The 17,896-nt window shown below is 36.5% G+C and overlaps 1 protein-coding gene across 3 annotated transcripts in view; it reads left to right on the top strand.

Moving 5' to 3' along the window:
- The window catches only part of DDX46 (DEAD-box helicase 46), a 61,814-nt gene that overhangs the window by 33,464 nt on the left and 10,454 nt on the right, over nt 1-17,896 (top strand). For 2 of the 3 annotated variants that reach the window (XM_057734672.1, XM_057734689.1), the window contains 6 exons: nt 6,548-6,741; nt 8,330-8,467; nt 8,787-8,936; nt 12,054-12,230; nt 14,600-14,818; nt 15,502-15,646. In XM_057734672.1, coding sequence (XP_057590655.1) covers nt 6,548-6,741; nt 8,330-8,467; nt 8,787-8,936; nt 12,054-12,230; nt 14,600-14,818; nt 15,502-15,646 — 1,023 coding nt within the window. The remainder of the gene's footprint in view (nt 1-6,547; nt 6,742-8,329; nt 8,468-8,786; nt 8,937-12,053; nt 12,231-14,599; nt 14,819-15,501; nt 15,647-17,896) is intronic. The other variant, XM_057734680.1, reaches the window with a different exon arrangement.

Raw genomic sequence — 17,896 nt, 5'->3', positions numbered from 1 at the left:
TTAATACTCTATTTTTGATTTATCACATACCTGCATTCCTCTAAACTTTCCTCTAAACTGGGTTTAAAAATGAAAGAAATCTGAAAATACTGTCATTAAACCATAGCTACAATTTCTATTGTCAATCATCTATTTCTTCATTTTTGCACTAATAATGAATAATTTTAAAATTTCTTAAAGATACAACTTACATTTAATATGGTAAATGTTGCTGAAATTAGGGAAGTAGCACAGTGGTTTCTACTTTCAGGTGTTTATGCTATATGAAAACAGGAACATTTTAAAATAGGGCAGAATGCTTCAGTGAGACTTTTGACATGTACCGTTAATATCAGTTACTTTTTCTTTTGCTTCTCTGCAAGTTAACAGAAAATATGATCTCAGCTGCCCTAAATCATGAGAAATATTTATAAGTTTATAAAACATGAAATCCCATGGCAAAACAATTCCAGGGAACTTCCTTGGCAGTCCAGCGGTTAAGACTTCACGCTTCCACTTCAGGGGGCCCGCGTTCAATCCCTGGTTCAGGAACTAAGATTCCACACCCCACTCAGCACAGTCGAAAAGAAAAGAAAATGAATCCAGGATTGCTTCATTCAGTAGCTCATGTCACCATATTGTAGCTTCTATATTGCCATCCTGAGCATAATAACTTAGTTATTAAGCTTAGCTTTCTCTATGGCAGCAAAAAGCCTTCTGCAGGTTCAGTCATCACTTCTAGATCTGACAACTTCCCGAGGAAGAAGACTATTTTCCATATTTCTATATCTTTTTTTTTCTCCTCATTTTTATTATGAAAGTTTTCAAATACAGAAAATCTGAGAAAACTATATAGTGAATACCCTTGAATAGCTAATACTAGATTCTACAATTAACATCTTGTTGTATTTATCTATCACATCTTTAGCCATCTGTCCTTTTACCCACTCCTCAATTTTTCTTAGTTTTTTGATACATTTCAGAGTAAGTTGCAGCATCAGTACATTTCACTTCATTATACATGTGATCAGCACTAGTTCAAAAATTTTTTAATAAAAATATAAGTAAACTATAGTGAAATTTACAGATTCTAAGTGTACCATCTGATGCATTTTGACAAATGCATGTAAGTTGTGAAACTCAAACCTCTATTAAGATATAACCTCAGGGTGGGGGAGAAAGATGTAACCTCAGAAATTTCCGTCAGTCCCTATCCCCACTTTTTACATTTTTTTCCCAACATATATTAATTTTACCTGTTTTAGAATTTCAGATAAATGGAACCATACATTATGGACTGTTTTGTGTCAGGAATCTTTGACTTTACATATATATATATTTGAGGTTCATCCATGTTGTTGAATGTATCGGCTCTTCCCTTTTATTGCTGAGTAATACTCCAATATATAAATGTATCATAGTTGTTTAGTCATTTCTTTTGCACACCTGGGCTATTTCCAGTTTTTTGGCTGTTTTAACCATCCCAAAGGATACACCGTAATCAGGATACAGAATAGTTCCCTTACCCCCCAAAATTCCCTGTCCTCTCCCTATACAGAGTAACTCTAAGGTTCTTCCTCCTCTTGTACGTAGCCCCTGGAAACCACTGATGTGCTATTTATTATTTATTATTTATTTTTGATCTGGGTTTTTATTGCTGCTCGAGGGCTTTCTCTAGTTGTGGTGTGCGGGCTTCTCATTGTGGGAACTTCCTTTATTGCAGAGCACGGACTCTAGGCACGCAGGTTTCAGTAGTTGTGGCTCTTGGGCTCTAGAGTGTCAGCTCAGTGGTTGTGGCACATGGGTTTAGTTGTACTGTGGCATGTGGGATCTTCCCCGACCAGAGCTCAAACCTGTGTCCCCTGCCTTGGCAGGCAGATTCTTAACCACTGTGCAACCAGGGAGGTCCCTGATGTGCTCTTATAAGAATGTTTATAAATGCAGTCATACGTTATGCAACTTCTTGCCATTGGCTTTTTTCACTAAGCATGATGAATTTAAGACCCATTCAAATCATTGCATTGTTCATTTCTTTTTATTATGTAGTAGTATATTTTATGTGGATACCACTGTTTGTGTATCTCTTCATCTGTTGAAGGACATTTGGGTTGTTTTCAGTTTTAGACAATTATAAATAGAGCTGCTATTAAATATGCAAGTCCAGATTTTTGTGTGAACATTTTGTTTCTTAAGGGTAAATAACCAGGGATAGGATTGCTGGGTCATATGCTAAGTTGATTTAGGTATGGTTTTCTTTGTTTTCATTCTCCTTGGGATTCACTGAACTTCTAGAATCTGTAAATTTATGTCTTGCATCTAATTTGGGAAATTCTTGACTGTTATTTCTTGATTGATTGATTTCTTGATTGATTGATTGATTTTTTATTGCCCTGTTTTCTCCTTTCTTTTTGAGACGTCAATTGTGTGTATGTTGAGCCTTTTGATATTATCTTATATCATTGATGCTTTGTTCAGTCTTTGTTTTTCAGTCTTTTTTCTCTCTAATTAAGATTGAATAATTTCTTTGTCTGCAAGTTCACTGTGTTTTTGGCCATCTCTCTCTCTTTTTTTTTTAATTAATTTATTTATTTTATTGGCTGTGTTGGGTCTTCGTTGCTGCACACAGGCTTTCTCTAGTTGCGGCGAGCGGGGGCTACTCTTCGTTGTGGTACGCGGCCTTCCCATTGCGGTGGCCTCTCTTGTTGCAGAGCATGGGCTCTAGGCACGTGGGCTTCAGTAGTTGCGGCACATGGGCTCAATAGTTGTGGCTCATGGGCTCTAGAGCACAGGCTCAATAGTTGTGGCACATGGGCTTAGTTGCTCCTTGACATGTGGTATCTTCCTGGGACAGGGATCGAACCCATGTCCCCTGCATTGGCAGGTGGATTCTTACCCACTGCGCCACCTAGGAAGTCCCTGGCCATCTCTTATCTGCTATTAATAAACCCATTCAGTGAATTTTTTAATTAAATTATTATATTTTTTTAGTTCTAGAATTTCCATTTGGCTCTCTTTTATATTTTGATTCTCTAATTAGATTTCCTAGCCATTCATTATAAGCATTTTAAATTGTTTTCCTTGATGACAGTTACAGTAATTGCTTTAAAATCTTCGACTATTAATTACAATGTCTTGGTCATCTGAAGTCACTTTCTATTATGTTTTCTTTTGATTTTGTTCTTATATTTTTCTGTTTCTTTGTATGTCTAGTAATTTTGGTTTGTTTACTGGCCTTTGTGAATGATACCTTGTAGAGTCTGAATTCTCTTATGTTTTATTTGAGTTTCTTGGTTTTTTTTTTTTTTTTTAAATAGGGCATTAAACTTGGCTGGACCCATATTTGAAACTGTCTTTCTTGTAATGGGCAACTTCTGAAATCTCTATTAATTTCTTTCAGCCAGAGCTGAGCTGCTTGGATTCTGCTCCATGTGTGTATAGTTTCAGTGTCAGATATTTGGGCAGTGTTTTAATGCAGAGTTGGATGTTCCCGCTCTGTTGTTCTTTCTGGGATTTACCCCCTCTTTTCTGGTCCTGAGTTTATCCTGAACGCTTTCTTCTTGTTTCTTCTTGTCAGTAAGGTTGTTTCTGTTCATGTTTTGACTTCCCTACCTGGGCTGCTCAGGGCCTGCTGTCAAACAGAAAGTTTAAATAAAGAAGTAAAACCCTATAAACTCAACCAGTGCCATTGCATTCTTCCAGGTGTCAACTCCTTTCCAGTTTCTGCCTGCTTTTAGTCACTCTCTGGTCCCTTCAGGTTGTTAGTTCTTTATATTTTGTCTAGAATTTATAGCTGTAATCTGCAGGAGGGTTAGTCTATAAGATTTTTGCCTACCTTGATGGAAATTTTTTATATATGGAAGGAAATTTTTTCCCATAATCCCCTGTGTGTACTTCTTTTACCTCTTTAGTCAGAATTGCTAGACATGCTTATGCTTAATTCATTCATAGGCAAGGGAATGACGAGTGGTTCTCAATGTATTGTCCTTGCATCTCTGAGGTCTCTGAGATTTTCAGGGATTTCATGAGGTCAAAAGTATTTCCATAATAACCCCACAAGTTATTTGCCTTTTTCACTTTCATTCTCTCATCAGTGTATATGTAGTGTAGTTTTCTAGAAGCTGTTATACTGCAACAGATTGAATGCAAAAGATATTAGACTCTATCTTCTGTTAAGCCAGACATCAAAGAGATTTGCAAAAATGTGAAGTGCCTTATTTTTATTGATTTGGAAAAGTTATTTTTCACAAAAATAAATATTTTAGCATGTAATTGTTTTATTATTTTTTAAAAAGTTTAAGTATTTAAAATTTTCCTCACTTCTAGTTTCTAATACATTAAATATTGATAGAGATGGCCTATATAAACTAAAGCTCTCTGGGTCTGGTTCTTATTAGTTTTAAGAGTGCACAGGCAACCTGAGCACAGAAAGTTTGAGAAGGGCTAGTTTACACTAATCATTATTTACCTCCTGAGACTGAGAATTAGGCTCATCTCTGGTTTGATATATGCAACCATGTGTTGAGTGGATAACAAAATTGGGGTTATGTTAAAAAGGAAGAGGGTTGGGGACTTCCTAGGTGGCGCAGTGGTTAAGAATCCAGCTGCCAATGCAGGGGACACAGGTTCAAGCCATGCTTTGGGAAGATTCCACATGTCACGGAGCAGCTAAGCCTGTGCGCCACAACTGTTGAGCCTGTGCCCTAGAGCCTGTGAGCCACAACTGTTGAAGCCCACGCACCTAGAGCCTGTGCTCCACAACAAGAGAAGCCACTACAATGAGCCCTCGCACCACAATGAAGAGTAACCCCTGCTCAAAGCAACTAGAGAAAGCCCATGTGCAACAGCGAAGACCCAACGCAGCCAACAAATTAAATAAATAAATAAATTTTTAAAAAGGGGGGGAAGAGGGTTAATTGTTGCTGCCATTAACTACTAACTCTCCTGCACATATTTGTCAGGATACCTCAGTCTAAACTAAAAGTTTTGGTATTTTAAAATTATGAACTTAATGTATATTGTTATTGATTCCATTAATTTTTCTCATTAGGTTTTTGGGTACACTGTTGGATCCTAGTTTCTTTGAGATAAGATCCAAATACTTTCTGTAATTCAGTCTTTGAAGAGTACCTTTAAAATTTTAGGTACTATAAATTAATATTGATAAACATTTAGATGCTAAATGTTTTGTATATGTTAAACACAGGTTTTATACGGAATGTTAGAATATCTCTTGCTGCAAAAATGAATTTCAAGGTTTAAGAATTTATCCCATGCCCTTCTCAGATTACTATAGAATCCCAGGTACCCCATGATAAAGTATATTTGTGACCTGCACATTTTGTAGTAGAACATTTTGGTATTTTATACTCTGCTTTGTCACTCATCGCGTGGCTCTTTGAGTAACAAGTTTTAAGAGAGATCCAGTTGGGTACTTTTTAAGCAGTGTACCATAAACTTTAGTGTTGACATGTAATCACCTAAGGATCTTATTAAAATGCAGAATCTGATTCAGTAGTTTGGTGTAGGATCTGAGATTCTGCATTTCTAACAAGGTGTCATGTGTTGCTGCTCCTGGTCCTGGGACAAAAGTGCAAGTAGCAGGGCCCTAAATAACCTGTGGGAGAAGTAGAAAGATCTGAATCCTGTCAATATAAGCTGAATGTACCTGCCTTTTTTCCCTTTGCCCCCATAACAGATATAGGTTAGTGATTCTGAGATTGGTCTTCTGCAGTTATTAACCTTATATACAAGAAAGGGGGCAAAACAAGGGCAGATTTGGAATTCATAAATAGCAATAACTTTTGATCTTGTCATTAAATTTCCTTAGTCTTTTTTTTAATTTTTATTGAAACATAATTGATTTACAGTGTTGTGTTTCGAGTGTACAGCAGAGTGATTCAGTTATACATTATATCCTTTTTTTAAAAATTAATTAATCGGCTGTGTTGGGTCTTCGTTGATGCACATGGGCTTTCTCTAGTTGTGGCAAGTGGGGGCTACTCTTCGTTGTGGTGCACGAGCTTCTCTTGTTGCAGAGCATGGGCTCTAGGCACGTTGGTTTCAGTAATTGTGGCACACGGGCTCTGTAGTTGTGGCTCATGGGCTCTAGAGCGCAGGCTCGGTAGTTGTGGTGCACGGGCTTAGTTGCTCCGTGGCATGTGGTATCTTCCTGGGGCAGGGATCCAACCCGTGTCCCCTGCTTTGGCAGGTGGATTCTTAACCACTGTGCTACCTAGGAAGTCCTATCTATTCTTTTACAGATTCTTTTCCATTATAGTTTATTACAAGATATTGAGTGTAGTTCCCTGTACTATACAAAAAATCCTTGTTGGTTATTTTATATATAGTAGTGTGTATATTTTAATCCCAAACTTGTAATTTATCCCTCTTCACCCAACCCCCACCCCCAGTTTTTTACTTTCTATATGGTAGTTGTTGGGCATGTGGTCAGTATAAGTTGGATTTGTTCTTTAACCCGTGTTTAACTTTTTTGTCGGAATGTCAGAGGAAATGGAAAATTTAACTTGGGTATGTGGTTTTACAACTCTTATCTTTAATTTACTTGCAGGCATTGATCAATATGACAGAGATAGCATCATAAATGATTTTAAGAATGGGACCTGCAAACTTCTTGTGGCTACATCTGTTGCTGCCCGAGGCCTAGATGTGAAACATCTGATTCTTGTAGTAAATTATAGCTGCCCCAACCATTATGAGGATTATGTGCACAGAGCAGGACGGACTGGAAGAGCAGGCAACAAAGTAAAAACAATTGCTTTTAAAGTTGATTTCTATTATGTTAAAATACAAGTGTATCTTTAGGATTATAAAGAGGAGATAATAGGAGTTATGGGGACATTTTAAAAATCCTTCATCATCAGAGTATGGGGTATAGTTGATGTTCATCATTTATATACATTTACATGTCTTAAGTGCTGTTCTCTGTAGGCTGGATAGTGTTAATCATTTGTGTCCCCAAAAGGTCTTTCTCCCCCATCTAAAAATTTCTGTAAATACATACATGTATATAGTTCAAGATCTTTGATTGCTTTTTTTAAAATATGGGATCATAAAATACACTCAGCTCACACCTGTCACCCCTGTTCTCAGCCCCCCATACACATGTATATTATTTCCTGTTTTGACTCACCTGTATTCTGTTAAGTATATAGTTCTAACTCATTCTTTTTGAGGGCAGCAGAATATTCCATTGTTGGAAGCACTGATGGTGATATTTTTGACATTACAACCATGGACATTTCTACATACTAAAGCAATAATAATATTAATAGTTTAGATTTATGAAGTATTTATTAAATGCTCACAACTGTTCTAAGTGCTTTACATATATCATCTCATTTTATTCTCACAAATTCCCTTTGAGGTGGATAATATTGTCCCTTTTAACAGGTAAGGAAAGTTGGGGGCCACTGACATTAAGTTACTTGCCAAATTTACACAGCTTATAAGTAGTGATGGCATTTATTCTTTTAACCTGAGTTATTATGTGGATTTGGGAAACTTTTTGTATAAAGGGCAAGGTAGTTAAAATTGTAGCCTTTTTTGGCCACACACAGTCTCTGTCATATCGTGTGTGTATGTATGTGTGTACAATCCTAAAAAATGTAATGCCACTTTTAATTCATGGTCCTTATAAAAGCAGGCCATGGGTCAAATCTGGTAACTAGGTACTCCTGAAATAAAATATTAAACCATGTTTTAAAATTTATAACAGTTCACTGATAGGGTAGAGCGTTATGTGAAGATGGCGATCTAATTATAGTTTGCTACAACTCCAGTCTTTCTCTTGCCTGAAACAAAAAGCTGCTGTGGACACCTGAATCCTCAGGCTTTAAAGAATCCTAGAGAAGTGATGTAGCTGACTTCATTTTTGTATATTTTAAAAACATATCAGATATACGTGTGTATATGTCTTTATATCTTTTAATTGGTCTTTAAAAAATATGTGAAGTTATATTCTAGAAGTTAATACATGTTATCTGAGGTAGAGAGGTGCAGTAGGTAGTGGAGGAAGGGAATGCAAGCATGAAGGGAGAAATAAGGTATATTAAAAATAATAGTTATGACAGTGCAGTTGTGCATTTATGTAAAAATCACGTATTTCACTTTATGCATAAAGAAATTAGAAATTTTCTGGTTTTGCTTATTTTTAAATATTAAACTTAGATATTTCACTTTGAACCATTAAACAATTTAGTAGGACTCTTGTGTTCTTTAAAATTCTTTAGTAATAGAGTCATCTTAAAGAGGGTATATTAGGTGGCTCAGATTTTATCTTATTTGTGATCTAAGGAGTGTTTTATAGTACCACTTTTTCATCATTCACTAGGGCTACGCATATACTTTTATCACAGAAGATCAAGCTCGGTATGCTGGTGACATAATTAAAGCCCTTGAATTGTCAGGAACTGCAGTGCCACCTGATCTAGAGAAACTCTGGAGTGATTTCAAAGATCAACAAAAAGCTGTGAGTTTTTTAACTCTCCTTATTTTTACGCAAGTCATTGTGTTCTAAATGTTGAATATTTAATACCTGTAAACCTTGATAGAGTTATTTCCATTTATCTCTTTAGAGAGAAAGGAAAAGGAATGAAAACAAAATTCTCCCTTTTGCTTCAACTTAGTATTTTTTGTAGTCTACATAGAGTTTTTATTTCTTTTCTCACATGCTAGATGAAATGTTTTTGTTATATTGTCATACACCACCTTGAAAAATATTTAATTGCCATAAATTCCTGAACATTGTTTTTTACTGTGAAATTAACTTTCTTGTTTTTCCTTGAAAGGAAGGGAAAATAATTAAAAAGAGTAGTGGGTTCTCTGGTAAGGGATTCAAGTTTGATGAAACAGAACAAGCTTTGGCTAATGAGAGAAAGAAGTTACAAAAAGCTGCTCTTGGTCTGCAAGATTCAGATGATGAGGATGCTGCAGTTGATGTAAGTGTTATTGTTCTAAGCCTTATTCTTACCAGTTGAAGCAGTTGTTCCTTTTGTACTGGAGGTCTTACTGTAGGCTTGTTTAGTTAGCAAATTATTGGAAACTTTTTGGTATGTACACTTCTCAGTTTTTTTCTATGTATACAGATGTATTCATATATACCCGTATTTCTGTATTTTCATAAAAATGAGGTCATACTGATTTATCATCTTCTTTACAGTAGTCCTATGATGAAATCTTCTCTTTTAGTAAATTCATTCTTAGGCTACATGTTTCATTATTTAGATGTTCTACAGTTTAATGAATCGAATCCCTATTTTGAATATATGGAAACAAATATGTTTGTTTATTATTTGGAATATACATTACCGTACTTCATTGCTCATCCTTGAGCATTTAACCTTGCATATTCGTCAGATTAAGTATTGAGGGTGAACGTATAAATGGAATTGCAAGGCCAAAGGGTATATCTAACATGGTCTTAAAACATTGTCATGTTGTTCTCCTGCAAGGTGAGTACCAATTGGCAGTCACAGTAGTGGTGTCTGAGTGCCTGACTTCCTGTATCTTTCATATCATTGGTATTAACATTGTTTTTTAATCTTTTACAATTTAATTGTTATAGAACATTCTTACTAAGAATAATAGTCAACATTTATTGAGTGCTAAGTGCCATGTCCTGTGCCAAGTGCTTTACAGGGATTATTTCATTTACTTCCTCATAATAGCCAGACTAGTGGATACTCAGAGTATTCCCATTTTATAATTGAGGATACTGAGACTTAGAAAGAAATAATAACCTTTTCAGATTTGCATAGTTATTATGAGGAGGAGCTGGGATCTATACCCATTCTATTCTTATTTCAGAGGCCCACGTTCTTAGCTTACGGAATTATTTGTAACCCAGTGAAAAGGGACCCTGAGGACTCAGCAAGTTGCGGGTTTCACAGAATATTCTGTGCAACCCTAATCCCAGGAGCTTGAGCTTTAGATGTTTTGTTTTCATTATGAAGTAATTTTGGAAAATCTGCCTATTATATACCACTATTAGTGGTATGCTATCAAAGGATGAGAAAAGTCATTAATAAAATAATGTTATTTAACTTTAACCCAGAAATCTTCCAATATATTTGATATTTGACCATAGAACTTTTTTTTTAACATACCCTATTAAACCTTAGCTCAGAACATAATTTAGGAAATCAGGAATTCAATCTGACCTTGTCATTTCCTGAAATGACCGCGCTGGCTGTTAAGCACAACCAGGACCAGCACCATGGTCTCCTGTTAACTCTAGGCCCTTTCTTACTAGCAGACCATACTGGCTTAAAATTCAGTTAAGTTGATGTTTTAGTTATCTGTTACAGTGTAACAAGTCAGTCCAAAACTCAGGTTAAAACATTAAAAATTTGTTATCTCACGATTCCTGAGGGTTAGGAAATCAGGAGCAGTTTAGCCAGGTGGTTCTTAGTTAGGGTCTCATGAGGTTGCATTCAAGCTGTTGTCCCAGGTTGCAGTCGTCTGAGGCCGTCACTGATACAAGGACCATCTTCTTCCAAGATGGTTCACTCACTTTAATGTTGGCAGGATGCTTCTGTTCTTCACTCTGCATTTGTGTCCTTATAGCATGGCAGCTGGCTCCCCTGATTGAGTGATCCAAGAGAAAGCAAAGAGGAAGCCTTAGTACCTTTTATGACTAGTCTCTGAAGTTATATACTGGCTTTTCCACTTGATTTTGTCTGTTGGAAGCAAGTCTCTAAGTCCAGCCCACATTCAGGGAGAGGCTCCACCTCTTGAAGGGAAGCGTATTAAAGAATATGTGGCTTTGTTTTTAAAACCACCTCAGTTTTTTTTTGTTATCTTAAACAGTTTTTAAAAATCTCATAATGAAATATGTTCATTTTTTCCCCTCTTGTTAAAATATTATATAATTTTTGTAATACTAAAGTGAATGAAGTCAAAAGTAAAGTTACCCCTGTCAACTAGCACCATATACATTCCCCATTCCTGATGTTATGCATTTGTTTTGGATTTAATGCCATGTATGCAGTTTAATTTAAAAATGTCACTCAAATTTTAGTTTAAAAGTAGTTGATGGCTTCCTAGGTGGCGCAGTGGTTAAGAATCCGCCTGCCAATGCAGAGGTCATGGGTTCGATCCCAGCTCCAGGAAGATCCCACATGCCGCGGAGCAACTAAGCCCGTGTGCCCCCCCCCAAAAAAAAAGAAAAAAAAAAAAAAGTAGTTGATAACTCAAACCCCTTATTAGGTAACAAATATTTTAAAAAGAAGGTAAGTTGTCTGTTTCCATTTCAGTAAAAGTTCTTTCTAAATTAACCTAATTAATTTAAAACCCTAAAAAAGCTTTTCTCCTCATTTGAGATTTGAAATATTAGCCTAATTCCAGTATGTGAAGGGGTTTTCATCCTTTAGTTGGTAGTGTCAGTAGTCATTTTGGGGCAAAAGGCATCTTTAAAAGGAAATGCAAATAGCTTATGAGGTAGAAGTGGCTAACCTGAGGATTACACAGTGGCAGTAGGACTCATGTGACTCCTGGAGAGCCAAGATTTTCAGCATTGCTCTTGCTTTGATGGGGAAACCAACCTTCATTTCTTTCCTTCCTTGGTTTGAAGGAATAAAACAATACTTTTTTTTCCCCCTGATTTTCTTACCCAGTTTTTTAGCTAAATTCAGTTGCATTTTTGGAGTTGGGAAGAATTTTAGGAACCCTGCCTTAAGAACATATTGTGGCAATTCCCCTGGGAACTATTGACTGTATTTTTACTTGTCCACTGGTCTTGAGTTATTGCCCTTCTTCCAGCCTGTTTCATATTGCAGTGTACTGTAATTTGACCTCAAGGTCTTGGCCCTGGAGCAACTCAGCTGCATCAAATTGTTTGCCCTATCTTGACAGCACATGTTCTTTATTTACTGAATTGGGATGTATTTTCTTTACCACTAAGGAGTCTGCTGAGGTGGTTCTTGCAGTGTTGTATCTTTCTTTCCTTCCTTCCTCCATCCCCTCTCCTCTCTTCCCCTTCCCCATCCCCTCCCCTCCCTCTCTCTAAATTGGTATTTTTAACTAGATTTTTACTAATCCTTTTTCTTCTTGTTTAGATTGATGAGCAAATTGAAAGCATGTTTAATTCAAAGAAGAGAGTGAAGGATATGGCTGCACCTGGAACATCTAGTGTTCCTGCTCCAACTGCAGGAAATGCTGAGAAGTTAGAAATTGCGAAGAGATTGGCTCTTAGAATCAATGCTCAGAAGAATTTGGGCATTGAGTCTCAGGTATTAAGTAATTTGTTCCAAGTCTTAGTACTTTTTGTAAGTTCTAAATGCTTTTCAGGAATTATGTCAGCACAAGTGAACAATAAGTTGTTCTAGATGTTGAGTACTAAGCATTTAACATTATTTAACACTATTAACGTTATCTAACATTATTCTGAATACAGAATTCTTTAATTATTGTATTTGGGTGATTTCTCTAGTGTGGTTAACTGAAGTCTTAATGCCTATTCTGGAAGGCCCGATACACATGTTAACCATGGATAATTTTATCAAGTAGTATTCTGAGTGATTTTATCAAAATCCTAAAGAAATAACTCTCTTTTTCTTTCTTGTCCAGTTTTTATTGGATGGGTCATTGGGCACACAAACAATACCTTTGAAGTACAAACACCCAGTTACATAACTTAAATTGACGTGGGTTTACACAGTGGGGAAATGTGTTAAAAATTTCACTTGCCATCTTTCTTTTGGGAGTTTTTTGGTTAACTTAATTTTTGTGTGTGTGTGTGAAGTATATTGATTTACAATGTTGTGATAGTTTCTGGTGTACAGCAGAGTGATTCAGTTATACATGTATATATTCTTACTCTTTTCCATTATGGTTTATTACAGGATATTGTGCTATACAATAGGACCTTCTTATTTACCCATTCTCTATATAATAGTTTGCATCTGCTAATCCCAAATTCCCAGTCTATCTCTCTGCCCTTCCCCTCTCCCTTGACAACCACAAACAAGTCTGTTCTCTATGTCTATGAGTCTGTTTCTGTTTCTTAGATAGGTTCATTTGTGTCATAATTTAGATCCACATATAAGTGATATCATTGGGTATTTGTCTTTTTCTTCCTGACTTTGCTTAGTATGATAATCTCTAGATCCATCATGTTACTGCAAATGGCATTATTTCATTCTTTTTTATGGTGGAGTAGTATTCCATTTTGTGTGTGTGTGTGTGTGTGTGTGTACACATACCACAATACCACATATTCTTTATCCATTCATGGACATTTAGGTTGTTTCCATGTCTTGGCTATTGTAAATAGCGCTGCTCTGAACATAAGGGTGCATGCATCCTTTTGAATTATAGTTTTGTCTGGATGTATGCCCAGGGGTGGGATTGCTGCATCATATGGCCACTCTGTTTTTAGTTTTTTGAGGAACTTTCATACTGTTCTCCATAGTTGCTGCACCAATTTACATTCTCACCAACACTGTAGGAGGGTTCCCTTTTTTCCACACCCTCTCCAGCATTTTGGTTAACTTTATTTATTTAATTTATTACTTATTGGCTGCATCGGGTCTTTCTTGCTGCACACGGGCTTTCTCTAGTTGCGGTGAGCGAGGGCTACTCTACATTGTGGTGAGTGGGCTCCACATTGCGGTGGTTTCTCTTGTTGTGGAGTGGGCTCTAGGTGCTCAGGCTTCAGTAGTTGCAGCACACGGGCTCAGTAGTTGCAGCACATGGGCTCTAGAGCACAGGCTCAGTAGTTGTGGCGCACGGGCTTAGTTGCTCCGTGGCATGTGGTAGCTTCCTGGAGCAGGGATCGAACCCAGGTCCCCTGCATTGGCAGGCGGGTTCTTAACCACTGTACCACCTAGAAAGTCCATCTTAATTTTTAACTAAGGTTAAATTTTCATAGCATTTCCAAAGAACAGTTTGTTAATTTTGACAGTATTTTTAAAATTTCGAGTCTGGGGACCTACAGGGCCCTGCGTCCAGTAGCTCGTATAGGTTCACGTCTGTAGTGTCCAAGTGGAATGACCAAGCTAGAGGCCAGTGGGCTGACACAGTGAGGCAGCCACAATTGAGGCTCAGAGCCTTGGATCTCTGCATCTGTTTTATTTAGCCAGTGAGTTACTATGAAGTGTTTACTCAAGCCTGTGCCTCTTCTGAAAATAGGGACGCAGCACCTCACCTAATAATAAATTTAAGTTCAAATTAAAAAAAAGAGAGAAAGTGTTGGGTAAAATCACTTACTATAATTTATAAAATGTTGGGTTGGTCCATGGGAGGAGGAGCTCAGTGGTGGTAGTGGGCAAAGATTCTGATTCATAGGAAACTCCTAGTAGCCACAAAGTATATAAATGATTTTATAAATATTATACTATATCTCATATCAAAAGTTACCTAATTATCTGTGACTCAATAGAATTTTTAATACAGAATTGAATGTTCTTAAGTTTTCTCATCAAGTAAGGGAGATATAGTAGACCGTTATGTATATGTGCTGTTAAATTGCACTTATGGGTAGGACTCTACATTAGAAAGATGCTTTTAGTTAATGGCTTTCCAGAGAACAATTTATTGTGGGGTCTTTGGTCTTGTCTCTGCCTTCATTTGAGATTTGACTGTAGGTCTTCTTTAACTGCAGGATGTGATGCAACAGGCCACCAATGCAATTCTCAGAGGTGGCACCATCCTGGCTCCCACTGTATCTGCAAAAACCATTGCAGAGCAACTTGCTGAAAAGATCAATGCCAAGCTCAATTATGTGCCTTTGGAGAAACAAGAAGAGGAGAGACAGGATGGTGGACAGAATGAATCTTTTAAGAGATATGAAGAAGAATTAGAGATCAATGACTTCCCACAGGCAAGTAACAGATTTAAACATTAAGAAAAATTTTTTTGTATTGTGGAGTAGAAACTCCTTTTTTAGAAGCGAAAATACCTTGTTTAAAACTCATGAACAATTTTTGGGCAGGGGGAGGGGAGCTGCATTGGGTGGGTTTTAGCTGCAGCAGGTGGGATCTTTCATTGCAGCGCGGCTGGAGGGTTCTTCATCGTGGAGCACAGGCTTCTTTATAGTTGTGGCATTCAGGCTCCGCAGTGTGTGGGCTCAGTAGTTGCAGTGCACAGGCTCTGTAGTTGCAGGACACAGGCTCTCTAGTTGTGGCGTATGGGCTCAGTAGTTGTGGCACACTGGCTTAGTTGCCCTGCATCATGTGGGGTCTTAGTTCCCTGACCAGGGATTGAACCATTGTCCCCTACATTGCAAGATGGATTCTTAACCACTGAACCGCCAAGGAAATCCCAACCCATGAACATTGTAATGGCTGCTTACTTTTTAATCTGGATATGGAGACAACACTAGAAATTCCATTTTTATGATTATGTTCTAGTTACATTAGAATCTGAATGAATTTATGATGAAGGTGTTAATTATAATCTTAATATTGACCATAATATGATTTAGTTAACCTATTCTTTGTTAATTACATCAGGTTTTTTAAATTCTGTTTTAATGAATTTTTTCCCCCACTGTTTCTTTCATAGACTGCTAGGTGGAAAGTTACATCTAAGGAAGCTCTGCAGAGAATCAGTGAATATTCTGAAGCTGCAATTACAATCAGAGGAACATATTTCCCACCTGGCAAAGAACCTAAGGAAGGAGAACGGAAAATTTACTTGGCAATCGAAAGTATGTACTGTTGGTTCTGTTTCAATCTTAAGTTACATATAGATGTAATAGACACAGAAAGAATATGAGGTCAGTTATAGAGAGGACTGAAAATGAGGAACACCTATAAGAAAAAAAACAGTTTCATCTATCATTTGTGGTCTTTATTTAGAATTTTAGTACATATATAGAGGTGAACGATCTGTATTTGGGACTTGTTCAGTTTTGACAATTTGATCAAATTGAAAATCACTCTAAAAGAAAACATGTATTTTCAGGACTGGTCTCTTTATGCTTCCAGTAACTAGAATGTTTTGGCTAAAGTTTAGGTTAGAAAGTAAATCAACTATATTAGTCCACTTAATGCTTGTTTATCCAAGCAAATATTGCCTCTGATTTTAGGCCTGTAAATTCATACGTACCTTTTTAAAAAATAGGATAGGACTGTGCATACCCTAACTCAAAGGATATAAGTAATGCATTATCTAAGAGTGATCAGGTGTGCTTTTTAACCTTATTTCATGCATTCATGAATGAATTCAAAAAACAGTTTCCAGTTTGATTTTTTTTTTTCCCTACTGTGTTAGCTGCTGCATGGTAGGACAACTTGTCTCCCTTCATTTATATTTAATTTGATCATCTTTATAATAGATTTTTAAGCATAGACCAGCCACAGATCCATTTCATCTATTTAATAAACTAATTATTTTTTGAATACTGATGTTGGGCTGTGAAGAGATTTACTCCTTGTGTCATATAAATCCAGAGTCTGCATACCTGCTGCATAAATGGTTTAGATGGCTGCTAAGGAGCTCTCCTACATTTTGTATAATCTCAAACACCAGTCTAGTCCTTTGAGATATACGCATCACTTCTAACAAGGAAGCCTTACTTCATCTCAGTTCACTACTCTGTAGCTTTTTACTTGCTTTGTTTTTCTTCACAGTACTCATTACATAGAAATTATAGTATGTTTTTACTTGTTTCTGTCTGCCCTACTAGAGCTTTGTGAATGCAGTGACTTTATCTTCTGCTGTATTCTCACTGTCTGACACATGGTAGGTGCTTGATAAATTTTCTGAGTGATGCATCTGACTAAGCTCTAGAGCCACTTCTGCACACAAAATATTATTTGACAGGCATATCCATGTGATCTCTCTAAAGCTGCACTGTCCAATAAAAACTCTGATGGCTGTGGAGCACTTGAAATATGGCCAGTGTGACCAAGAAATTTTACATTTAATTTAATTTTTCTTAACTTAAATCTAAATAGCCACATGGCTGATGGCTACTGTATTGGCTAGCTCAGCTCTAAATTTTGTTGTTGGAAAGATCAATGGAAGTATAAACTGCAAGTGTATTGTAAATAAGGTTTATTACTAGTTAGTGTTTTCTTTTTATATTTTGGCATTCCTTTGACTTTTGTGAAAACTTTATAACTTTAGTTAAGTTCCTTACTGAAATAAATATAAACTAAAAATGACTTAAATATACATGAGGACTTATTTTTAGGGTTTGATTCTTTCCTGGACAAAACAAAGAGAATTTCACAGATGTGAAAGTAAATTAGTATTGTGCCTATTTAGTTACTTTCCTTTTAACTGGTGACCTCAAATTGTTTTTGTGTGACTTCTTAACATAAAGACTACAAGAAGAGAAATGCATGTGCAGTGTACATCCCATCTACCCTAAGTAGAAGTTGTTTCCTGCTCAAAAATGCTTGATAGGATCAGAGTAAGTTAAAAAGCAGAAAACTTTTGTTACCAGGATTGAGCTGGGTTTTTGCCTTTTTTTCTTTTTTTACTTCCCTTTAATAAGGGTTTGCCAGGTTGATGTAAACTTTTGATTAGTTTCCAAGTTCTGATAAAGTTGATTTTAACAGTTTTTTGCAAGGTTATTCACTGCTTTTGTGGAGAGACAGGCTTTTGAAGTTCCTTCCTGTGACATTTTCACTATCACTCTCACTATTGGACTTTTTAAAATTAATAATGATGAATTATGACAAAGGTAAAACTCAGATATAGCCTTTATGTTTTCCATGTTAGTGACATTCTACCATTACAATACAGTAAGATTCATACATATTTTAGATGGTGTACAAAGAATGTGGGTCTAGAACTAGGCAAGTTGCATTTGTTTTGTTTGTGATTGAGACTTTGAGAAACTGGGTCATATCTTTTTTTTTTTTTTAAGAATTTTTATTGAGATACAGTTAACATACAATAAACTGCATATATTTAGAGTGTACTATTTGGTATCCCAATCTCCCAA

Source organism: Hippopotamus amphibius, chromosome 1 (genome assembly GCF_030028045.1).
Source record: "Hippopotamus amphibius kiboko isolate mHipAmp2 chromosome 1, mHipAmp2.hap2, whole genome shotgun sequence".
Taxonomy (NCBI): Eukaryota; Metazoa; Chordata; class Mammalia; order Artiodactyla; family Hippopotamidae; genus Hippopotamus; species Hippopotamus amphibius.
Note: the sequence above shows the minus strand (reverse complement) of the source record. Positions and strands in the feature narration are given on the sequence as shown.